We start from the raw sequence: 26,614 nt of genomic DNA, 5'->3' as shown, positions 1-26,614 counted from the left end.
TCAACCAATGCTCTATGTTACCACTTGTGCACCTAGATAGTTCTTGTCAATACATTGCTTGTAATTTGCACGCACTTGAATCTCTCCAAGTTGTCATCCTTTGAGAACGACATTCCTAGGAATCTTCATTCCCACCTTTCTTTCCATCCACGGCTATAAAACATCTTGTCCAAATGACGTCGTTGCCGGGGATGGCAAACAATGTAGATTAGAGTGCATTACTTGAAGTGTATTGGCAAGAATTCTAGGTTGCTTCTTCATTTTTTTCATTGTTTATTTATTTATTTATTTATTTTTACTTTTCACTTCACTTGACAATTGAGCTCACACATTGTTTATCCTAACCGCTCAAGAGCAACTACTTCTAGTTGCCACTCTTTTGCTTGTTGATTCTTGCATGTGTAGGTTCAACCTCTTGAAATGGATCCAAGGAATCAACCGTTGTACAATGATGCTCCTCCCTACGTGTATCCACCTCGTAGAGAAGAGTCATAGATACCTCTCCTACCTCACACTTGTGAACGTAGAACAACCCCATTACCCCTATTTACACATAATTATCCTCCACCCCCATACAATCATCCACCTTCACCACCGGTCCACCATACCCATTGGAGAGGGTTATGCCACATGTTGGTCTCGAGGAGATGGGGTACAAGTCTAGAGGGGGGCGGGGGGGAGGGTGAATAGACTTGTATAAGATTTCGTAAATCTTTTTCGACCTCTCGTGAGCAGTAGACTTAGGATGTTTAAGTCTAACTTCTCACAAGTTGAAGACAAGGTTTTATGTGCAGCGGAAATGTTATCCCCTTTTAGATTAGCACGAGTTTGATCTTTCGAGAGGTGAGATTAAGTATGCAATGCAATTCGAGAGGTTAGAAAGCATAAAGTAAATGCGAGAGAGATTTTTAAGTGGTTCAGCCAACACTGCCTACTTCCACTCTTCTTCTAGAAACTCCCTAGAAGGATTGCACTAACTTCCCTTTAGTACAATGATGAGCCCTAGAGCTTTGATCACCAAGCCAGCCTCAAGTCTCACGAGCGCTTGAGCTTTGAACACTAAGTCAGCCTCAAGCCTCACACCTCAGGTTTTTCACCCGTACTCCGCCTCTCCCGGGTTTTTCACAAGACAGCCTCCAAGCTACTCCGCCTCTTCTTACTTTCTCCAAAGTAAGGTGGTTGTTTTGATCATGATTGATCTTCAATCTCCAATCTGATCAACAGCTTGTCGTTGGATATCTCCTTTGTAGAACAACTTTGATCACCTTCTAGATGTGTATGATGTTAAGCTTAGAACTCTCTCAGACACTAGGATGTTTTTTTCTCGCACTTGTGAATATCATAAAGATATTCTCAGTTTTTGGCACTTGGCTCGATCGCACTGTATTACCTTAATCTTTTCAGACCTCTTAATTTGTACAGCTCTTCTTCTTGTGATTTGTCTTCAAGTGCCTTCTTATAGAGAGATTTGGAATAATTCCGTTGGAGGGAAAATTATTCCGTTTGAATTCTTGATCTCATGCTGATCATGGGACTTGTATTCGTTCAGCATATTTCATGGAGTAGTGGTCTTGTAACTTGAGCCTTTTGTCTTTTAGTGGATATTCCTTATCCCACTTTCTCGAGTGAATATCTAGCTTTCCTCTTATGATAAATATAATCCTTTTTATATTCCCACCATACCTTGTTCTAGGGAATAAGATCATGCTTGGTCAGGTGCTCTTTTTATCCGTTTGATATGGAAATCCTACGTGGATTCCATTTCAAGACCTTTTGAGCTTGTAGCTGATATTCCATATACTAATCAGCATTTCTTCCAATTTAATATTTTGACTCCATGATATTCTTCTTCTCCAAACTTGATTAATATTCATCCACCGATGTCTCGAACTTTTCATCCGTCGGAAACGTTCTGACCTCTTGAGACTTAGTTGATGTCTCGAACTCAACCGATGTCTCGCAGACCATTTTTCCTCCTGCGATGTTTCTTGATATCTCGTGCCATCTTCTGATCTCTCAAAGACAAAACTTACAACACAAAACTTCTAAAGTGTTCACCCAAGTTTACTTTGAGCCTAAACATTTTCCGGATTAAATTTATTTTCCCGGTTGTATTCGTGCTCTTAGTTTACTTGGCAAACTTACAATATTATGCCTATACTTCGAGACTTAGGGGATTTTTCTAAACATTTGGTATCATCAAAACTAATTACATGATGTTCCTAACACCACATACTCCTACGTCTCTAATCACATGCAATATCCAAATGAACCCCCACCACACCACACCCACTTCATGCGCGAAGAAAGAGAACCATACTACCTCTACAACCCTCCATATTGGGAAGAACCATCAATCTCAACTCTGCCACACCCCCACTTTGATCAAGAATGTGAGCACCTTGAGATGAGACTCCTAAACCTCATACATGAAGCCAAAGAAGATAGGTCTAATCTCAAGGTCGTTATGAAAAAGGAGATTGAAGAAGAGTTAGACACTTTCAAAAGTGACGTTTTGCAACCACTAAAGAAAATGGAGGAAACTCTTGCATTCATGATAAAAGAACTCACAAGGAGAATTAACATGGAGGCCTAAGCCATCACTTTAAGGAGTGGTAAAACACTCATAGAAACAAAAAGGACCGAGAATGATCCCAAGCAAGATGAAACCACCGTGCTTGAAGAAATTTCAATTCATGAGTTGGAAAATAAAAAAGGGTTAGAAGTCGAAAATGAAAGTGATAAAGAAGTGAAAGTAGTATGGGAGGATGAAAAGCCTTGTAGTGACACTTTTGATTCTACATGTGGTAAAGCTCTTGATCCTACTTTTGTCACTACTTGTGAAAATACTTGTGCTAAATCTTGGGATGATACTTTTTGTGTTGCTTGTGATGATGAATCTTGTAGTTCTATTGGTGATTGTGACAATATTTCTTTTCATTCTTGGTATAATGATTCTTTTGACTCTTGTGATGAATTTTATGATTGTGAAGACTTTGATATTTCTACTTGTGGGGTTGAGGAGATTGTTGATTGTGATGAAGAGGATGCTATGAAAATTCTTGAGGTTATCACTTTTGGCAATGATGTTGGTGGAGTCAAGGAGGTTGAGGATGGAATAATTGGAGATGATCTAGATGAGGTGGAAAAAGGTGAAGGAGTTTGATAAGCGCATTTTTAATACTTTATTTTATTATATTGTATTTAATAATTTTTATTATATAGTTATATTTTTATGCTTAATCTTATTTATTATTACATTTGTGTTTACTTTAGATTTATCTAATAATTATAAATAAATTAATATAATAATAATGTAGTTTGTGTTAAGTTTTTTTTTTTTTGACAAATAGTTTGTGTTAAGTTAGTATTAATAAGTTGAGTCATTTCCATTTTTGGTCCTACTGTTATTGGAGCATTACCAATTTTAGTCCACTTCATTAATTGTTGCAACATTATGACCAGTCTTATTTATTCCTTGCCACTTTTAGTCCACCATAAAAATTTTTGTCAAATTGCTGTCCAAAATAGGGGTATTTTTAGTCTTTTCATGCTTTGGTCATCACCTTGATCCTTTGCAGTGGTTTTCTTTACACATTTTCATAGATTGAAGAGGTCCGGCGAAAGCCATGTGAGCCACATTACAAAGCCATGGCTTTCGCTGGACTTCTTCATTGGATGAAAATTTGTTAGGAAAACCACTACAAAGGGTAAATGAGATGATCAAAGCATGAAAAGATTAAAATACCCCTGTTTTGAACTGTTATTTGACAAAAATTTTAACGGTGGACTAAAAGTGGCAATGACTAAATAAGACTGGCCACAATGTGGCAAAAATTAATGAAGTGGACTAAAATTGGCAATGCCCCAATAACAGTAAGACCAAAAATGGAAATAACTCTAATAAGTTAGACTAGTTCTATTTGGACTTTTATTTATTTAAAATGTAATTTATGTAAATAAAGAATTAGTCGTTTTCGCCGTGAACAAACAGAGACGATCGATCTTCTTTTCTCCAGTCAACAACGGAATAGAGAGCGAGACGCCATTGGAGCGAACTTCACGAGAAGGCGTGGCATCATATCTATTCAGCAAACACATACCTCCTTTACGGATGGGTGAACAACAGGCGTTGGAAGAAATATTCTTCAATAGCATTCCACGGTTCTCGTCCCTCAGCGAAATCGATGCCATGGATTGAGATTTCGTAAGCGGAGAAGTAGTTGGGGTTGAAGCACTATAAATTAGATTCATTCGAAGGTCATTCTTCATCATCAATCACCTTACCAAAAGGAAGGAATTTCGATCGGCGTACAACGTGGGTTCAGCGGCTTTGATTTCTCCAGCGCAATAGCTTCGTTTCCAATTTCCTATGCACAAATTAATTTCGGCGAAAGTAGCAATTTCTCACCTGGGCAGCTTCGAATTCTTGGGTGCAAATTTGGTTTGTCAACAGAACATTCTGGTTCTTTTTCTTTTTAATAAGCATTGAAGTTTGTTCTTTATATTTGAGTTGTAAAAGCCCTTAAATTCAAGCATGTGATACACGTATTGTGTTGCAATGCATATAGCTTCAGTGCAATGCTAATTATCATGATTAGTGCTTAAGTATGATGTTAATTGTCATACTAAATTATAATGCTTAGCTGGTGGTGGATAGTCTCTTTTGCTAATTTTTGAGGAGGTTAAAACACTGGGTTCATCTGCTATTTATCATCGATTACGATGAATTTTGCTAATTAATTTGTTCTAGGAACTTGATGATATTATTGTGAAAGTTTTGTATCAGTTTATGTTTTATATGCCAATCAAGTTAAGTTTTATCCTATGTTTTGCATTGCGATTAATTATGCTTAAATCTGACCAATTCTAGTATTATTAGTTCGTTTGAGGGCAGTTATAGAGAGTATACGCCATGCCTATTAATTCCAAGCTCGATAGTTGAGTAAGTAGTTTGATTGTCTTATTAGACTGTTTATTTGGTTCTCAACCAGAGTATTTCGTAGTTCTTTTATGCTAAAAGGGTTTTGACTGTTTGAATAAGTGTCTTTAAGTACATGAACGGTAGAATACGTGATTTACTTTGAATGTCATACAGATTTATCATATTATAGAAAAGAATGAACTCTTAATTGATTGGCAAAGTTAAACTAATCTGCAAAACTATTAGTAGTAAGTGATGAAGAAAGGAGGGAGAATGATTTGGTGTTTGTTGATATGAGTTATTTGATTGATAAAAATAATGGGGGAGGAAGAGAAGAAGAGATGAGAAAGAGAGTGAAAAAAAAATACTTGAAGTACCATTGCTTAATCCGTTAAAATTGGAAGTAGCTCACTACACAACCTCACGTGCTCCTCAACGAGTTCCTTGGACCCGTTGAAGCAACAAGACTCTCAACAGGTCTTGTAGAACCAGTTGCTCCTCATTGGGTTCCATGGACTCGTGAGGGAGCCCGTTGCTCCCCAACGGGCAGGCAATGGGTTTGTGGAACTCGTTACTTGTATCGTTGGTTCAACGGTTCTTGCAACGGATTCCATGGACCCATTGCTTGATTTTTGTGTCCCCCTGTTGCCTTTGTCATTTGTATATCTTGTAACTTCATCCGGAAAACCATCCAGTACATAATATGCAAAATACAATATCCTGCACATTCCAATATAATTGTTAGCTACCTTGTTTGTTAACATCAAAATCAAGATTATAGCATAAATGCTAACAATATACCCCTTTTTGTTGTTGATAAACAATGTCGGAGTAATATCATTTTATAGCATAATATATTCCAAAATAAAATCAAGAGCATAATATTATCACACACAATAGCACATGAAGACACAAAATCATCTCCCCTTTTTGGCAACAATCAAAAGAATGAAGCATCAAGATAGATAGATTGAAAGCCAAGTTAATCCACAATAAGACCAAAAGAAACACATAGTTAAACTATAATAAAAGCAAGGATAGAAATGTCAGGAAATTCTCTAGCCAACGTATCTAGAAATGAGCACTAATCCATCATGGGGGCCTTGCCCTTGTCAAGTCCATGTGAGGTGCCACCAACATCCATCTCAACATCATCATCAAGTAACTCCTAAGGGACCTCAATGCCAATCTTAGATTCAATGTTGGCAAGCCATTGAAAGCCATGATCAACTCTCTTATTTAGAGTGGAAAAGTCATGATCAACTTTACTACCAAGAGTGGAAAAACCCAAATCCATACTCCGTTGAAGCTCTCCAATCAATGAACTGACAGAAACATAGTTATGACCACTTTTTCTTCTTGTTCGCCTCCAAGTTTGCTCCCCCTCACTTGGAGCTTCCTCTTCACCTCTTATTTCTTAGCCCCATCACCTTCCTCATCTTCATTGTTATCACTCTCAACTTGATTGCCTTCCATTTGAGTAACCCTTAACCTTTTGTGTGAGATGTGGAGGCGATCAAGTAGCATTCTTCTTTCATCTACCGGCCTTAGGTGGATAATAGACAACGTTATATATTTTTTTTCCCATCCATGAGAACTGGAAAATTGAATTTTATTACCTTGTGTTTAAAGAAATAGGCAAAGGCACATTCTAGGCTACCAACACTTTGGGGTCGTTTACTTCATTTTTCTGTTTTTCCATTTCCAATTTTCCATTTCTCCAGTTTTCCATTTTTCCATCTCCATTCCTCCTGTTTTCCAGTTTTCCAATTTTCCTTCTCCATTTCTCCAATTTTTTCATTTCTTTAGTTTTAGTACATAGTTTGATTACAAAACAAAATACAAAAACTTCATTAAATACAATCATCCCATATAACATTTGTATATTTATACAACAAAGATAATAATAATAATACTAATAACATCAATAATAATAATAATAATAATAACAACATCGATAATAATAATTATTATTATTATTAATATTATTATTATCAATAATAATAATAATAATAATAATAATAATAAAGAAAACGGAATTAGGCGCAAGAGAAAAAGAAGATAATAATAATAATAATAATAAAGATAATAATAATAAAGATAATAATAATAATCTATACTATATATAAAAGCATTATCCTCATGCTCAAACATAAGGGTATTTTAGTAATATGGTAATAATAATAATATTAATAATATTAAATATTAATTAATTATTATTATTATAGAATAATATTAATGATAGAATAATATTAATTATAATTGATTATAATAGGTTATTAGTAATTATGGTAATTATTATGATAGAATAATATTAATGAGATAAGAATGTGATTTTGATTGTTACAATTTTTGGTAATGTCAATCATATATATATGCTAATAATCTATATCTATATAATCTATATATTTATATATAATCTATACTTCTATACTATCTATACTATATATAAAAGTAATATCATCTTTTCAAATTTTTTCCTGCTCAAACTTTCGTTAATATTTAATTACATAATTTATTAGTAAAATAATTAGTAAAGCTTATTTGGTAAGAAAATTTTATTAATTAATGGAAAATTTTATTAAATAATATCTATTAATCTATTAATTATAATTGGTAATAGTCATTATTGACAAATTGAAAAGGAAACGAATATTATTAATTAATAGAAAAACTATAAAGATTCCTAATTGATTGAAATAATATTTAATTAAGAGGTAAATTGAAAAAGGAATTTGATATTATTAATTTATAATTCTCACATTCCCTACCTATAAATACAATGGATGGTGACAAAAAAATTATAATTCTTCATTTTGCACTTGCCTCCCTCGCCTCCTCATCATGTTGGTAGTTTTCTCATTCCACCTCCAGTAAGAAATCATATTACAAGGTTATGATATTACGCTAAATCTTCCTTTTATGATATGAATTAATTATTTATGTACGGGCCAGGTGTTTGCAAGCTTTTGAGCCTCGAAGAACATCCAATTGTTCATAAACATGTTGATCATAGCCTCTTCATGCATCGTTATACTAATGGTCTGAGGGTCAAAATAATTCATCTTCTATTCGTTTAAGTCTGTCCCCTTTTTTTCTCATTTTTCATGTGTAAACTAAATTGTTAAGGATAATGATTAATTGTCTCTATGAATTGGTGCATCTCCATCCAAAATGCTTAGATAATTATCGAATATGCTTTCTTCCAAATCTTTGTGGGTTGTAGGAGTTGAAATGCCTAATTTTGACTTCTCTTCCTCCATCAGTTTTAACTTTTAATGAAAGGTGACTACAAGAGTGGCGTATCAAAGAGAGTGTTGCAGATTGTTGCAAGCATGAAACGAGATTGGATGCAGGTTTTCTTTAAAAATAACTCTATAGTTTTTATTAAAAAAAAAAAAAACTCTATAGTTGATAGATGAATGAGTTTGTGTTGTCTAAGTGGTCTCTCTCATGAAAATTTTAAATTAATTGTGACCTTTATATTTCTGCACTCTCTTATGGGTTCAGATATTCAAAATCTAATGTTGTAAGTATATATATTGCAAAAGTTGGTCGGTTAGTTAAGTTATACTATTAGATATCTTTTCTACACCATTAACATGTAGTATGCATTTTTATTATATAATAGTTGACATTATATTTATTTTTTAAATTATTTCTTCTTTAGTTTTCTATATTTATTTTAATAATAATATAATTATCTAATCATAATAACATATAAAATTGTCTAAGACTGCAAATTGGATTCCAATAACACATTTTCATGACATTGTTATTGCCTAATATTCTTATTAATTATTTCCAACCTAATTATTTCAATTCCTAGCCGAAATTAATGTATCAAAATATTAATTATTTATTAACAGAATTGTCTAATATTTTTATTTTATATTTAAGGTATAATATTATTAGTACAAAAATAGATTATCATTCCCTTCTTTTGAGTAATTATTATGATCTTTTTATGGTTTTTTTATACCTGCCATTATAAAATATAATTGATAATTGATTTTGTACTAATATATATATATATATATATATATATATATATATATATATATATATATATATATATATATATATATATATATATATNCTACTCCCATGTGATTTTTATGATTACTTTATGATAATCTATATACATATTTTTATACTTAAGTATAATATTATTGGCACAAAATAAATTATAGTTATCTTTTCTTTAGGTGCAAATACTTAACTTAATAATTAAATATTTATATAATTGCCTAATTTTTATTTATTGTAATCATTATGGTAATTCTCATTCCCTGTAACTATTTAAGTAATATATATATAAGTATAATATTATTATAATTATAATTATAACTAAAGAATAATTGAATAATTTTTTTGACATTAATGTACTATAATTATTCAACCTTTTATATATATATATATATATATATATATATATATATATATATATATATATATATATATATATATATAATTTTCCTAATATAATTTGTATCTAATTGATTTTGAGACTAATATATAAATCATTACATTTCAAGATTTTTTTTTACCTTACCATAATTCATCAATTTTCATTGTATCTCTTGCTTTTTTCAGCCACATAATAAAACTCTACCCATATTGGTTCTTACTTTCATTTTACTCAATGGAGTAAATGCCTAATATACTGCTTAGACAATTAGGGTACGATTGATTCGATTGTACGGGGTGTTAGGGTTAAAAGATTGAGATAAATTTTTTTTGGTTTTGCCGAAAACAATTTTAAGAAGCTGATATATATATATATATATATATATATATATATATATATATATATATATATATATATATATATGGTTTATTTCATTAGACTTTTTATTTATTCATTTATTTATTGTATTTTATTTATTTATTTACTTAGATTAGATGACTAAAATAATAGCAATGATTATCTTTTATATGTATCTATATTAAATGACATGTATACAATATATATATGTGGACTATGCATATTACTGGCATATTTTATATATGTATGTGTAATTTGCATAATTATGTTTATATTCTAGGCACATTTGATTTATTTGAATTCAAATGTTTTAAAATCACGTGTTGTATCTAATAACACAATATTGTATAATATGTTTTTTTGGTAAAATATTGTGACTATCAATATATACAAGCAATTCAATATTACAAGAGAACAAATATTATATTGAGTGATATTTTTACACTAATCACATAATAAAATAATTGTACACGTTCAATATTAGAATTTTTTTATTATTCTATCTTTAATTTTATTATCTAAATATATAATTTAAAATATTTATCCGTGCATCGCACGGGTAATTGACCAATTATTTGCTTGAACTCAAGCAAGGATAACATTAGAAAACATAATCGATCCAACAATTTTCATCATTTGCACTATATAATATTGATTATTTATATAATTATATATTGATTTAAATATTCTTAAAACATTATAATTCATTCCGTGCAACGCACGGGCAAAAATACTAGTAATAATAATAATAATAAAGAAAACGGAGTTAGGCGCAAGGAAAAAAAAAACAGAATTGAATTACCAAATTAGGCGCACCTCCGTGTAAGCTGTGCAAAAAACAGAAATTCGCTGAAGAAAACTACGTCCAGCAGGATTCAAACATTGGACCTCTGTGTAAGTTGAGCATTGTTCACCCATCTCTTCTCCATTTCATTCTCTCCAAATTTGTATAAGATTTGGAGAAATGGAGTTGAGAATGGATTTGAAAAAATGAATTTAGTAAACAATCTCTCCATTTTTTCTTTCTCCACTTCTTCATTTCTCCATTTTTTGGAAAATTTTCCATTTTTCCAAGTTAGTAAACTCCCTAATTTCCTTCTCTCCAAATTTGTGTAAGATTTGGAGAAATGGAGTTGAGAATGGATTTGGAAAAATGAATTTAGTAAACAATCTCTCCATTTTTTCTTTCTCCACTTCTTCATTTCTCCATTTTTTTGGAAAATTTTCCATTTTTCCAAGTTAGTAAACAACTCCTTTGCTTTTGTTTTTGCTAGCCAAAAGACATTCACTTACAAGCAGAGTTAAAATTCGTTGTTCAACAGTTAACTCAAATTTCTCAAGCCTAGTATCAAGATATATATCATCACTTCTGCCAAGCATATACTGCAAATATTGACGAAAGCCAAGAGACTCTGTTTCTATATTTTAGAAAATAACTAACATATAACTCTAATATATAATGTGTATAAATTATTATTATTATTATTATTATTATTATTATTATTGAAAAAGATAAGAAAATATATGGTAGATGCATGTGCATGGTAACAATAGTGGAAAAGATAACGGAAGTTATAATGGTAGGGGTATATTTGTCCAAAATATTGTATAGTATAACTTTTATAGCATAATGTATACATAAAACGTAACGGAAAAAACGGACATAAATGAAGGGTATAACCTTCATTCACACTCATTATGTTTTTAGATATTTCTTTATTTAGGTTTGAGTTTTGGTTAGCTTGAGCATTTTATTTTATTAGTTTTCATTCTTTAGGCGTGGGCTTGGGTCTATTCTTTAATTTATTTGTTCTTTAGTCTAGTATGGGCCTCTTCTTTAGGTCTTATTTGATTTATAGTCACTTTTGGGCCATTATATGTAAGACACTTACTTCTTATTAATAAATCTCTTATTTTGTTGTTTTTTTTAAAGCAATTAATCTTGAACGCTTCTCATCAATAATCTTGTCTAGTCGTGGGTAAATTTCAGTCATCCTACCAATAACATATGTCAAACAAAGATAGAACATTATATTTAATAATTCTAATAACCATATTAAATAATTACCAACCCTTTAATATTAATGACGCATTGAAATTAACATACTAATTAACTTAACAAGCAATAGACACCTCATTCTCTAAGAACATTTTTGAATTTCATGACTTACTCCTTTAGGTATTAATGCATTAAAATATGTTTCCCGCAACCAAACCATTAAAAAGATTAGTAAAAATTAAATCAACACAAACATGATAAAATCGAAATATGTATGTAAATTGTTGTACCTCTTCATCATGGAAAACACACTCCTTGCTTTTTTATTTGAATACTATTGCATATCTCTCTAACTTCGTATGTTTTAACCAAACGTACCTTGGTTGCGTTTTTGGTACTTAAGGGACTTAACTAGCAAGCAATAATGAATTGATGAGACATTAATATCTTACAAATTTAATGAAGAATTTGAGTTTAATGCAAGAATTTATATGCTTGTAGTGAGACTTAGAGAACATGAGTCTCCCAAAGTGTGTGAGTGTGAGTGTATTTATAGATAGACATATTCCCCCCCCCCCCTCCTTTCCCCCTCCGAAAAAAAAAATCTTATTTTGAAATACCTCTCTCAAAAGACAGCAAAACTTGAAGGTTTTATTAGGTAATGAGAAGTAATGATTCAACAAATGCATGTTTAACCAAAAAAAATAAAAATAGATAACCTCATATATTTGTTTTGGAAATTGGTTATCTTATAATATATTTTGATATAAAAAATATAATCGGTAATAATTATCATTATTATTCTTATTCAAATATGAAAAATCAATAGAGAAAATAGATTCCTCACATGCAATTCACATAATCATATTCTTGGAATAATTATCGTTAATACTACTCTATATATATACTCACATACTTTTTTTTTTTCTAAAAAATCTGAACAACCAATGGTGTGAAAACAATTCCCTAAAACCAATGCAGACTATAGACAACAATCAAAACTATGTTGTTTCATTTGGCGAATTTCTTTCCCAGTTTATTCAACAAATGTTCCTACTTTAATGTATAGATAGATTTGTCACTCTTTTTTTTTTTTGAAAACATAGATTTGTCACTCTTAGAGAACTACATATACTTTTGAGTACTATAAGTTGTGATCATTTTAAAATTTAAAGAACCAAATTCTTTTAAATTATGTTATGAGCGATTAGGTCACTTTTGGCAGAATATGATGAGTCGGATTTTTATTAATCTTGTTGGATATTATATACATGTCAAACAGTAGTCTCCCTTCTTCACATGAGTGTTTTATAAAGCATATGTGTAGGAAAATTTCTAAATTATTTGTTTTATTGTTAGAGATATATAATCCAAATCTGCATATCATGATTATTCTCGCTTACATTAGTGCGTGGTGTATAACTGATCATTTCCCTATATGCATTTTATTATTAGTGTGTAGTTCATTTTCCTGTATCACCACCACAACATACCTCTAGGAGCTATCAATGAAAATTAGATATATATGTTGGTTATAAACCTCTATCTATTGTTTAAATACTTATAACCCATGATAGCGGATCAATATAATATTTGGGTGGTTGCATACTCTATGAATATTATTTCGTAGCATTAGGGAGAAATAAGAGCCCAGATCTAATATAATGCCAAAAAATTCATGGAATGAGAAAGATCTTCATAGTATTTAAATTTACATAATAATTAGATTAAACTGGAAATTCAGAAAATAATCAATTTGCAACATTTAGTAAATAATTTGTCAAACATATTTACTAATCATAAAAGAGTGGCTATGTCCATAACTTCGTCAACTTGGACCGAATATATCTATCGATACTCCTTGACACCAGAAGTATGGGAGACCTATTAGAGCAAAAATATGTGAAAAGCTAAATCTAGTAAATAATTTCACAACTCTTGAAATCCCATAAAGAATTATGTCTTGAAGATGTTCGTCTAGAAGGTGAAGAACCCTAATAAATTTATAGGTGTGCCAAATAACCATAATACTGGAATGTAGAGCAAAATCAGATCTAAATATCTTTGGAAAATGTCCACAATCTAGTTGATTTAGAAATTGCCATGAAATTTATGAATGGGGAGAAATATAAAATGCAAATATTATAGTTGTCGACAACACAATTGCATTTATAATTGTTCATATTATAGGACAATTCGGATCCAGAACTAGGTTCCAAAGCGCCCTAACTGTTTAATATATAAATGAGCAATTAATGCATAACTCAGCTCGCTAAAAAGAAATGCATTATCTCTATAACACATACACCGTTGAATTTTAATCAAGTAATAAGTTACAAATGGGTATTTGTACGAAAGAGAAATAAGAATAATGAGTTGGTGTGATATAAAGCGAGATTTGTAATTCAAGGGTATACATAGAGACAAATAATTGATTTTGATCAAATATATTCTCTCACTGTCACACAATATAATGGATGACATTAAGTTTTTCTACTTAACCTCATAGCTAGTGAATATTAAATTTAGATACGCAGTTGATGAATGTCATGACCACATACATATAGGTCATTAGACGTTAATATATATTTGAAAAGTCGCTAATGGATTTAAAATTTTCAAAATGAGAGAAGAATGATAATCGCAACATGTATAGTATTAAATTAAAAATGTCTTTATACGACTAGTAATAATTAATAATCGATTACGCGTTTTTCCTCCTAAAAAGGAATATGCAAATAACATGTGCCATTATGTGTTCATTAAAGAGATGCATAATTGAGTTATTTATTTATTATCTCAGTTTATGTTGATAGTATAAATATTATTGAAATACATAAAGAGTTTAATATATTAGCTCATGCCTAAAGATAGAGCTTGAAATAAAAGACTTGGAAAAATCATGTATTGTCTCAACTAGTAGATTGAGCATATCAGTGAAGGAATTTTATACACAAGTTATCATATCTTGAAAAATGTCTTAGAGATGTTTTATATGGATAAATATCATTTACTTATTACACTAATGGTTATCCAATCTCTTGAAGTAGATAATGAACTATTTAGACTCAACGAGAATAATAAAGATATTTTGGAACCGAAAGTCTATTACTTTATTGAAATTGGAACACTATTGTATGACTATTGACTAGAAGTTTAATAATCATATCATGCTTGATATTGTATTTGTGATGAATTTGCTAGCAACATTTATTGCTTCTCCTACAATGAAACATTAACAAAAATGTTGAAAACATCCTCTGATATTTTTGAGGTGCAAAAGATTGACATATTTTATGTAAGAAACCTAGATATGATTTTAGTGGTCTTTGTCCAAATCAAATGAAAGAGGGAACAACCATGACTACCTCTCGCTTCATCCAAGTCAAACGAAGGCTGGGGTAACCATGGTTACCTCCACCCTTCATCTGATCAGTAAGGACAACAATGGAAGTGGCCACCGAAGTCATTTATTTTATTTCATTTTTTTAAAGAATTATTTTAAATTTGATATATAACTCGACACTACATTACCACATAATGTCCATATAAGGATTAATATTTTAAAATTAATCGTATTAAATAACAACTCATTGTCAACTAAAAAATTGAAAAATTGTATAACACATACTACCTTATAAAGAATGAGTGTATTTTTTTATTTTTTTATTTTAATAACAACTCATCAATTTGAATTGTAGGTTTTACAAATCATAATGATTATTTTGATTTGGGTAAAAAAACATTTTCGCAATAATTAAATCATTGAAGAAAAAGACAAATTGAACCGCCTTAATCAACGAATCGAAATCGGTACACGAAATGTCGCCCAATCACTCATCACCTTTTGATAGATGAGAGACTTTTTTTTTTTTTTTNTTTTTTTTTTTTTTGTTGCATGAAAATTACAGATACAAAAATGGGGAATACTTTTGGCATCTATTTCTCTCTCTAATGCATCCGATTCTGCATTAGTTTCTCTCTCTACAGTTAACAATTGGCGGTGAGGGTGGTGTCATGAAGTCGCCGGAGTGTGTCGGAACGACGGTTCCGAGCGCCGAAGATGGTGAGATTCAAGGTGGTACTGATCTCAACCAGGGGCTACGGAGGAGGCGGAGTTCGACGGCGGCGGCGGCGGAGAGTGGAGTCTATGGCTCTGAGGATAAGAACGAGATCGAGGGCGGCGGCGGGGGATTGCAATCTGAGACTGAGCTGAATAAATCCGGAGGCGAGCCCAGCGATGGAAATCCAAGGGAAGAGAGGAATGATCACAAAGTTGCAAATGGCGGTGTGGGCGGAGGAGTTGATAATACCGTAACGTTTGAATTTGCATATAGGCCTTCCTCGCCGGCTCACCGTCGAAACAAGGAGAGCCCCCTCAGCTCTGACGCCATTTTTAAACAGGCATGTATTCTTCATCTTGCTGTTGACCTCAATTTTCAGTTAACTTCTGCCGGAAATTTTTATTCAGTAAACTTTATCAATTCCTGTATGTATTCATTTCATTTTACAGAAAAGTGGGTCAATTTGCAATATTTTAGGCTAAAGATGTTAATATCAGAAGGAATTATAGCTGCAACGCAACTTGAAAAATCTTGCTTGTACCACTAGGAAAGCAATTGGAACTGGAGTTTGAGCTTGAATTAAATTATGCCTTGTATCTTTAGTCAGTGGTCTCAACTTTCCACAGGAGTTAACGTATTTCTCTATTATTTAGAATGCTTTAGTATGCCTTTTTTAGATGACTGTTTGTTTGCGATTATCTTTGAGAAATCCTGGTTCCTGGGAGATTCAAAGTTGGTGGATAATAATGAAAAGTCTTGGTGGATCTAAGTAGCAGTGGTAAATTGCAGTTTGGAAATGATAAATTCATTTGATAAGTATATTTTTGCTGTTCCCAAATTGGATGCCAAAATGTTGTGTGATAGAATGACCCAAATAAATCAACCTTTGCTCTGAGTAATTCTTAAAATGCTAATCTTCATACAATCTCAGTATCGTGATTTGTAATTTTAACTGGTTGTTTGCATCTTATATTAGAGCCATGCAGGTCTCTTCAATCTTTGCATAGTGGTGCTTGTTGCTGTAAATAGCAGATTGATCATTGAGAATTTGATGAAGGTTTGCCTCTCTTTTATGAGTTCTTTGATTTGTTCTGCTAAAGACTATAGTTGTTTTGTCAAGTAGTTGTTTGCATCCTCCATTTGGATTTCCTTGCTTCATTTTGACATCATAGTAAACATTTGAGAACGCTTTAGATAATTGACTGGTAGATGACAAATTTATGACTACTATTGCAGTATGGGCTGTTAATGAGTGCTGGCTTTTGGTTTAGTTCAAAATCACTAAGGGATTGGCCACTTCTAATGTGCTGGTAATATTTATCTCAAACCTTCTCTTTGGAATTTCATACTGGTCATTCTGTAGCCAAAAACTGAAATTTGGATGTATTTTTTTGAGTCAGTCTTAGCCTCCCGGTTTTCCCTCTTGCTGCCTTTCTTGTTGAGAAGCTTGTCCAGAAGAAGTATATAACTGATCCAGTAAGTTAGCATTACCATTTATTTGGTGTGTTGGAATCCTTAGATATTGTTGAGAAATGGAATTGGTTCATAGATTTAAAGGCTGTGATTAATTGATGTAAATTATTGTTAGAAGCCAGTAACCTCGTATACTTTTTCATTTTCATGTTGTAACATTGCTGTAGTGTTGCAGGTTGCAGTTACTCTACACATAATAATAATGATAACTGTCATCTTCTATCCTGTTCTTGTCATTCTATGGTTAGTTCTCTACTTCTTAGCTTTTAAGTTTACCTCGTCTTAGGACAGAATTTTATCCTACTTGATGCTTTGCCTCAATCACTGTAAATACTGGATATCATTGTGCTACCAGTGATGATGCTATAATGCAAAATTTCTGACATGATAGGGGTGAATCACAGACTGGCAGTTGAAGAAGCCTTGTGCTTAATTTTGTACTCACAAAGTCACAAGTTAGGTTCCTGGAAAAGCGACCTATTAATTATTTTCCTCTCACGTGTAGGCTAACTGCTCCAAAACAAATATACTAAACATACTAAGTTAACTACTGGAACCTAACAGTTGTGAGAACAAGAAATTCATCTCTACTAACGTTGTGTAGCTGATATCCTTTAAAATATTTTAAGTCACTTTTGGAATTGTCCAGGTGTGATTCTACTTTTCCATCAGGTGTCACCTTGATGCTTTTTGCTTGCATCGTATGGTTAAAACTGGTTTCATATGCTCATTCAAACCATGATATGAGAGCACTTGCAAAATCACTTGACAAGGTAAAGTGAGAGCTCACTTCCTCCCCTATTTGTATGCCATCGTAAATACTAAATTGTATTGTGCCCATTGAAACTACATTTTGGAAGTAAGGCTGGAGTAATTCAATGCCAGATCAATGCTACGTTTGATTTTCTTCACCAGGCATTGTGATTTTGCATCAAAACGCCTGGGATTAAACTCAAAAGCCTCCAATAAATTATTTAGTGCATTTCATGTTTCATGCCATTTCTTCAGTTTGCTTTCTTAGTTAAACCATTCTTTCTTAAGAGGATGCTTAGAAATTATTAAGTTTATTTTGTGCTTCATGCCATTTGTTCACCAATGTTCAATATGTTTTCTTAAACAATATCAAAATTTTCTTAGTTTGATGTTTCTTGTATAGGGGGATACTCCAGGCACAATTTATGCTTATGAGGTTAGCTTCAAAAGCTTAGCATACTTTATGGTTGCTCCAACATTATGTTATCAGGTGAGTCCACTTAAGATTTCCTTGAATGAGCCTTAAGATAAGTGAATTTATCCCTTTTTCATGTCATAAATTAACTGCAAATGCATTATTTAATCCATCCTTCTTTTGGGAGTATGTTGAATTGCGTACTTTAGCAAATATTGATGGTTGTGATGCATTACTTACCAAAAAACTGTGTTTCTTCATGTACTTGTTATTCCAAACAAATTCTTATGATCTGACGCCAGAATTAGAAAATTCCTTGTCAGTAATTGGTTGATTCAGTTATATATTTATTGAGATCTTGTCAACAATTGGTTGATTGGTTCTACACACTTAACTATTTTTTTCTAGTTCGGGATTTTTACTATCTCCAAACTATTGCATTGTTATTGTAGCTGAGTTATCCACGGTCTCCTTGCATTCGGAAGGGTTGGGTGGTGCGTCAACTAATCAAATTGATAATATTTACAGGACTCATGGGTTTTATCATTGAACAGGTGATTAACACTTCTCTCAAATGCTAATTCAAGAGGGACTTCTTATATTATCAGAATTGTACTGATAGTTTGTATCTTATGCAGTATATCAACCCAATTGTGAGAAATTCACAGCATCCCTTGCAAGGAAACCTTTTATATGCTATAGAGAGGGTCTTGAAACTTTCAGTTCCAAATTTATATGTCTGGCTCTGCATGTTCTACTGCTTCTTTCATCTATGGTATGCTTCATTTAAATGTTTTGTTATTTTTAACAACTATTGAGAAATATTAGCTTGGTGATAAGTTACACCCCTTTCTAGGTAATGGACATGCATCGGAATTCCATTATTCCCATTTCCATTGATTGACAAATTTTATAAATATATTTTTATATTTTTTTAAAAAACAACTACTTGATTAAACCAAATGTGTAAGTGTTAATATGTTCACTTTTTGCATTCCCACACATCCATCTACCTAGCAGTTTTGACCATATTTCGGAGACCTTGCTTCTTCTCTGTCTAATATTTTCTGGCATAAAGTTAGGCTGCCTAACTAGTATTCAACACAAAATCACAGATCCATTCCTCCATTACATCAATGTAGTGTGATTCTAATTATGTATGAGTATATTTTTATCTCCTTATGAAAAATGGAATGAATGTGTCAAAAGAACTGGTGTGCACAATTTTATCACCTGCACTGATTTGTTTATTCAAAATAGTCAGATTACCTCCTCTAAAGTGGCTGTGAGTTTTAATTTTCTATTTACTACTTCATTAGTCCCATCATATATACCTCAAAACAATGAATGAAAATAAAGAATGATTCACAAAAGAAGAATAATAACGTTGTTGGTGCTAAAGTTTTCATAACTTTTTGAACAATAGTGAATTTTTTTACTTGCAATTAAATTCATATATACTTCAAAACAATGAAAAAAAAATGAAGAGCGATTCACAAAAGAAGAATAATAGTGTTACTGGTGGTGCTAAAGCTTTCATAACTTTTTGAACAATTGTGATCTTTTTACTTGCAAGTGGCAATTAAATAGTGACTGGAAAAAGAATCATCCATTTTTTTCCCTCTTTTTGCTCTTAGGTCCTGAACATTAGAATTAGGACCAGTTTCCACAAATCATCATTTCTATTGTCATTGAATATTATTAATGTCCAAACTCCAAACTCATTTTTCTTCCTTCATGCCTTTGACTAAAGAGGTTGCCTATAAGCATATAATTCTATTTGAAATCAGATTGTTGTTCCCTGCCCTATGCATTCCAAAAGATTTGTGTTAACTTGAGTAAAGGCAAGAGATCTGTGAATCCAGGCAGACAATGGAATGGATGCCAGTTTGGGCAGGGAGATATATGTTTTATTTTTATTGGTGTTTTCAAGAACACCAAAAGTTAACTTATCTCTACATTAATTGATTTATGATGACCAGCTATCGCTTTTAATCTTCTGGGTTCAGCTTATACACAGTCATTAGATATTTTGAAACTTAATCATGTATGGTTGCTTTGGAAAAGAATGGAATACTTGACTTTAACGTACTACTGTTATGCAGGCTAAATATTCTTGCAGAACTTCTGCGATTTGGTGATCGTGAGTTTTACAAAGATTGGTGGAATGCAAAAACAATTGATGAGGTAAGTTGGATATGTGTGTGTCCATTATTATTTTACAATCTATTTATTGCATAACTAATTAGAGGTTTTGATCCATTATTGTGTTTGATTGCTCTGACACGGCTGCTGTAACCAGTACTGGAGAATGTGGAATATGGTATGTTATCTACTTATCCTATGAATCAGTTTTCTTATGTATTTCATTGTTTCCAAAATAAGTAAAATAATTTGAGTTATAATCTCTTAAGTTACGTAAATGCTGGGACCCTACTTTATTTGCAATCTCCTCATTCTCCTGCATATTTGAATTGAGCGCATTAAGTGCTGTTCTTTAATACTTTTGGGTTGTACATCTGTTGCTATTAATAAGTTAAGAGAGAATGGAGAATGGTTTTGTACCTCTAAGTCTATCTTACATAAAAAGAGATTTGAGTGCTAAAAGTAATTGGTTATTATGTTGTTTAGTAGAATCATGTTATTAAGTGTTATGCTTTTTCATTGGTGTTTTTTTATCATCTTTCCTTAGTAATTAGAATATCTTTGATAATTGCAGCCTGTTCATAAGTGGATGGTTCGCCATCTTTATTTCCCATGCTTGAGAAATGGCATACCAAAGGTAAGCCAATTTGTTTAGACTTCAGGCTTTTGCTTTGCTACCATCAATTTGTCATTGTTGCTTCTTCTGTTATCGGAATGAATTTATGATATTTGGAAAATAGGATGTAGCCAACCTTGAGATTAAGCCTTAGTTTAAGTTTTTGTTTTGTTTTTTTTGTTTTTTTTGTTTTTTTAAACAAGTCTTAGTTTAGTTAGTTTATTTAAACATAAAATGTGGGTTGCCAGACCCGATCTAATCTTTAGGCACTTCATAGGTCTGGTATGTGGAACATCTCTCTCTCACATGCAACTATTTGAAGGCAACTCAACTGTAGGGAGCAGTTATCTTCTATTTATGTTTTATTACAATGTAGGATAGATCGGTTACCTAGAGTTCCAGCCCTATAAAGTTATGCACTAATTACATGGAAGAAGAATTAGAGCTCTAAATCGCTCTTGAGGTTATTGGCGTTTTGCTTTATAGTCGTCTATATATTATTTTTGTTATTCAGAAATTCATTAAATGCTCTCTTGAAACGGCTCAGCAAAAATAACCTCAGCTCTAGATGGTTTTCCACTTTATGATTTTATTGAGTCATAATGTGCAAAATGATAAATTGGTTGATTCAACCAGCACTTTGTGATTCAAAGTTAATACTTCATGCAGGGGGTTGCAATTTTGATTGCCTTTCTTGTATCTGCTATTTTCCATGAGGTATGCTGCTTTTCCTTTTGTGTTGTAAAATTTAAAATATTTGGCACTATAGTGGCATATAAAATGTTGTTTCTTGCAGCTTTGTATTGCTGTTCCTTGTCAAATTTTCAAGTTCTGGGCATTTATTGGAATTATGTTTCAGGTAAGTATCCCATAAAAATATTTGTCTGATTTGAAAATGAGCGGAATTATATATACATACTGATATCATCTGTGAATCAGGTTCCTCTTGTCATACTGACAAATTTTTTGCAAAACAAGTTCAGAAGTTCAATGGTACGTTGCTTTAAACGACATGCTAGAGTTTCGCTGTCTGCTTTCAAGCTCGATCACATTACCTGTCCTTCAATTGCCTGAGAATTATAACTGCACTAGTTCTCTTAACAGTCAACACCAAGTTCTCCCATGTTAAAAATCATTTCAAAACTATTTCCAGGTGGGCAATATGGTGTTCTGGTGCTTCTTCAGCGTATTCGGTCAACCCATGTGTGTCCTCCTCTATTACCATGACCTGATGAACTCAGAAGGCAGCGAAAGCTGAAACCAACTGAGTGAATTCTATGAGATCCCTCCCGCCACAAGCTCAGAACGAAATGCAGAGCCATCAAGTGGCGGCGCAACTACTCTGCATCACTACTTGTGCTTACTGAGCTTGTTCAGCCATCATATCTTACACTTTGATAATACAAGAAAATTTTGGTCCAAAAAAGAATGTACTTTTTGCTTTAGGGGTTGAAACATATACTTGATCAATGTTGTATTACCATGTTAGGGAGACATTGTAAATGATTCAATCTAAAGAATTTTTTTATTTTTTTGGGTTTTATTTTTCATTCATTTTTTCTTTAAAATCGGCTGCTAGTTTTCTGAATTGTCAGCATTTTGCAAAAGTTTTGCCGCTTTGTATGACTGATTGTCTAATTGACTAGTCTACATGATGCGTTGCTTCAAGGGAAGAATGGAAGGTGTTGAATTGTATTATGGACCAGGATTCATCTTGCATAGTGGATTCTGGTTTAAAATTATGATGTTTTATATTGACTAATTATGATCTACCTTGCATAGTGGATTCTGATTTAAAATTATGATATTTTATATTGACTCTCAACTAGTGCATTATATTTAATAACATCATTATGCTTTACATTTGTAATATTTATTAAAATTATGATATTTTATATTGACTCTCAACTAGTGCATTATATTTAATAACATCATTATGCTTTACATTTGTAATATTTATTTTATATGTCAGTAAATTTAAATTTTAGAGTTCAAATAATAAAACTAAATGCATTTTCATTCATTTTATAATAGGTTCATAATGCTTCTTTTATATATTAATAAAAATAAAGTTATATACGTTACTACTGGTGGATTATGTTTAATAACATTTGTAATGTATTATTTTCATAATATTGTTGGATAAAACATTCAAAATGGTGTAGTTTCTTAATAGCTCTTGTTTGACATTGCTTTTTAAGAACTTTTCCCTTCTTTTAAATACCAACCTTTTTGGAGGCTTTGAAATATTATGGAGAGAAAAAAAAGGGGGAATCCCATGCCCGTGCCGCCAGCTCGCTCTGTTCTCATGCGTGCGAGGTGTGGTCTGGCACATTTTTACTCGTCCTCTATTTAGTTATAGCTGAAATTGGTGGGACGGTGAGCATAGTGAGTCAGGTTCTATCTGCGTATTAATTGTGCCGGCTAATTACAGTAGGTCTGTGTTACCAGTCGAAAGTGTACTGGCTTTAAAGATCGCACAGTATTCAGACATCGCTTTTAAGGTAGTGTTCTGCACACGACACAGATTTCCTTCTTTCTTTCTTTCTTTGGTCCGTTCCAGCCTATATCAATGTAGTTTTACTACAACATTTTCTCTTACTTTATTCCCCAACAGTTAAAAGCGATTTCTTTTTAAATGTCGAACTACGTTACCAAGTCTACTGTCGATCCCGCCAAAGCTAAACCACTCAATGGCATGAACTATCGTAGGTGGTTTATCAAAATATAGTGTTTATCCACTTTGAGTCGGTTGAACTTTTGACTATATCCTAACCACTGACCCAGAGCTATATCAACTTCCTGCCCAACCTGCACCCTATGAGCTTCCTTAACCAAAATCTCAGGTAACGATTCTGGATGGAACACCTAACCTGAAAACACCATACCCCAAAATAGCCTCATAGTCGCCTGATCTATCCTAAGAAATTCGTACTAAGTACGAACGAGACAATAAAATTGCACGAGGGACTTTGCTGCACTTTATGTTTAACACGCTGCTATACATATACGCTGGGTACAAGTCTGCGAAAGTGATTTAGGACATGTTGCAGAAGATAGTGCTAATGATGCAGGGCGCAGAAAGTATGCGGGGCGCTGGCTGAACTACAAAATGGTGGACTCACGATCGATAGTGGAACAAAGTACGAGAATCTGGTTGTTGACCTAGTAACAGAAGGCATCCTGGTAAGTGATATGCTGCAAACCTATGCACTGGTCAAAAAATTACCTGAGTCTTGGGCAGAATTTCAAAACAAGATGAAGCACGAGACTAAAGACTACACCTAGGAGCAGATGGTGAATAATCTCAACATCGAAGAGGCTTTTCGCCTTAGACAAAGGTCTATTTCCATTCCCTAAAATTTAAAAGCTAATGTCATAGAAACTAGTGCCAAAGGTGACAAGATGAGAACTGGAGGAGGAGGTGGAGGTCAGAACAAGAACTGGAAGTAGGGCTTCTAAACCAATAACAACAATCGGTTCAAGAACAATACACACCAAAAAGCAGGGAAAGGAAGTGAGTGCTTTGTCTATGGAAAACATGGACACCGTGTAGCACAATGTTACCACCAGAAGGCTAAACAAGAGGAAACCAAGAACCAAGCAAACATGCTAGAAGATGTAGAAGTGGTAGCAGTAGTGGTGACTCTAGAGGCAAACGTTGTCGAGGGATCTGAAGAGTGGATAGTGGACACTAGAGTATCTTGTCATTTATGCTTAAATAGGAGACAATTCAAAAACTTCCAACCAACCGCTGAGGGGAAAGGAGAGCAAGTCTTTATGGGAAATGACAGTATGGCTGAGGTAAGAGGTAGAGGAAATGTAGAAATTCAACTTTGCTTTGGCAAGTACTTGATTTTTACTAATGTGATGTATGCCGGCTCTACGAAGAAATTTGGTCTCAGGGCTTCTGTTGGTAAGGGCTAGGATCAAACTAGTCTTTGAGTCAGATCGTATGATAATGACTCGCAGAGGGGAATATTTGGGGAAGGGTTACCTTCATGGGGGGCTGTTTGTTTTGCCTTTGATTTCGTTTACCTCCACAAACATTGATAATTTTATGAATAATCTTGCCGTGGTTCTAGCGCTTCTACTTACATTGCTGTTTCGTTTGATGTGTGACATGGTAGATTAGGATATATTAGTTTAAATGCTTGAACATGCTTAAAAAACATGAATATGTTGGCAAGTTTGAAAAATTATTCTCTCTCAATGTGAAATATGTGCTGAGGCAAAACTTGCTAAAAAAAACCTTTTACACCGTGAAACATCATACTACGTGTGCCTTAGAATTGATTCAGATCGTATGATAATGACTCGCAGAGGGGAATATTTGGGGGGAAGGGTTACCTTCGTGGGGGCTGTTTGTTTTGCCTTTGATTTCGTTTACCTCCACAAACATTGATAATTTTATGAATAATCTCGCCGGTGGTTCTGGCGCTTTTGCTTACATTGCTGTTTCGTTTGATGTGTGGCATGGTAGATTAGGACATATTGGTTTAAAATGCTTAAACAAGCTTAAAAACATGAATATGTTGGCAAGATTGAAAAATGATTCTTTCTCTTAATGTGAAATATGTGTTAAGGCAAAACTTGTTAAAAAAAAAACCTTTTCCACTGTGAAACATCATACTACGTGTGCCTTAGAATAGATTCATACAAATATCTCAGATTTCAAAAATACTACGACTAGAGGTGGAAAACGATACTATATTTCTTTCATCGATGATTTTACTCATTTTTCAAAAATATATCTGCTAAGAACAAAAGACGAAGCAGAATAAAAATTCCTAATCTAGAAAATCAGCTAAATAAAAAGATCAAAAGACTTTGGTCTGAAAGGGGTGGTGAATATAAATCTATCTCTCTTAAGACCTTTTGTGAAAGGTTTGGTATCATTCAAGAAGTTATTGCGCCCTATACTCCACAACAAAATGATATAGCCTATAGGAAAAATAGAACTCTCAAAGAAATGGTTAACGCTCTTCTTATTAGCTCAAGTGCTCTAAACTCCCTTACAGCTAACCACATTCTCAGCATAATACCTCATAAAGGGTATGACAAAACCCCCTATGAGTTGCGGAAAGGCTATGCCCCCAACCTAAAATTCATCAAAGTATGGGGATGCTTAGCAAGTGTAGGTCTTCCGTCCTTTAAAAGGCCTAATCTTGGGCCTAAAACCTCAGATGCAGTATTTGTTCGATATGCTGAAAATAGTGTTGCCTACATGTTTATGTACTTAGATAGTCGGTCTATTTGCGAAGCACGGGACACTGAGTTCTTTGAACACATCTTCCCTTTAAAATTGCTTCCAAATAGCTCACAAAGGAGCGAGATTACATCGCTTCCTAATTCTCAGGGTGAGAATGAACTTTGAACAACCGAGGAAAAGCAAGAGGTAAAGTACTGAAATGAGTTTTGGTTTTGATTTTATAACTTACATAACTGAGCTGAATG

General features: G+C 32.8%; 1 protein-coding gene across 1 annotated transcript; it reads left to right on the top strand.

Annotated features, from left to right (window-relative positions):
* The first annotated feature begins 15,597 nt into the window (after positions 1 to 15,597).
* On the top strand, positions 15,598 to 22,700 carry LOC116020056 (diacylglycerol O-acyltransferase 1A-like). The gene is made up of 16 exons (XM_031260514.1): positions 15,598 to 16,095; positions 16,732 to 16,812; positions 16,992 to 17,065; positions 17,156 to 17,231; positions 17,404 to 17,471; positions 17,878 to 18,001; positions 18,385 to 18,471; positions 18,849 to 18,950; positions 19,035 to 19,171; positions 20,502 to 20,583; positions 20,699 to 20,719; positions 21,116 to 21,178; positions 21,827 to 21,874; positions 21,954 to 22,016; positions 22,097 to 22,150; positions 22,311 to 22,700. The coding sequence occupies exons 1-16, from the start codon at positions 15,709 to 15,711 to the stop codon at positions 22,413 to 22,415; spliced, it is 1,572 nt and encodes a 523-aa protein (XP_031116374.1). The 5' UTR covers positions 15,598 to 15,708; the 3' UTR covers positions 22,416 to 22,700.
* The last annotated feature ends 3,914 nt before the right edge of the window (positions 22,701 to 26,614 follow it).

This window comes from Ipomoea triloba, chromosome 5 (assembly GCF_003576645.1).
Source record: "Ipomoea triloba cultivar NCNSP0323 chromosome 5, ASM357664v1".
NCBI lineage: Eukaryota > Viridiplantae > Streptophyta > Magnoliopsida > Solanales > Convolvulaceae > Ipomoea > Ipomoea triloba.
This window is presented reverse-complemented; position numbering and strand designations above follow the sequence as displayed.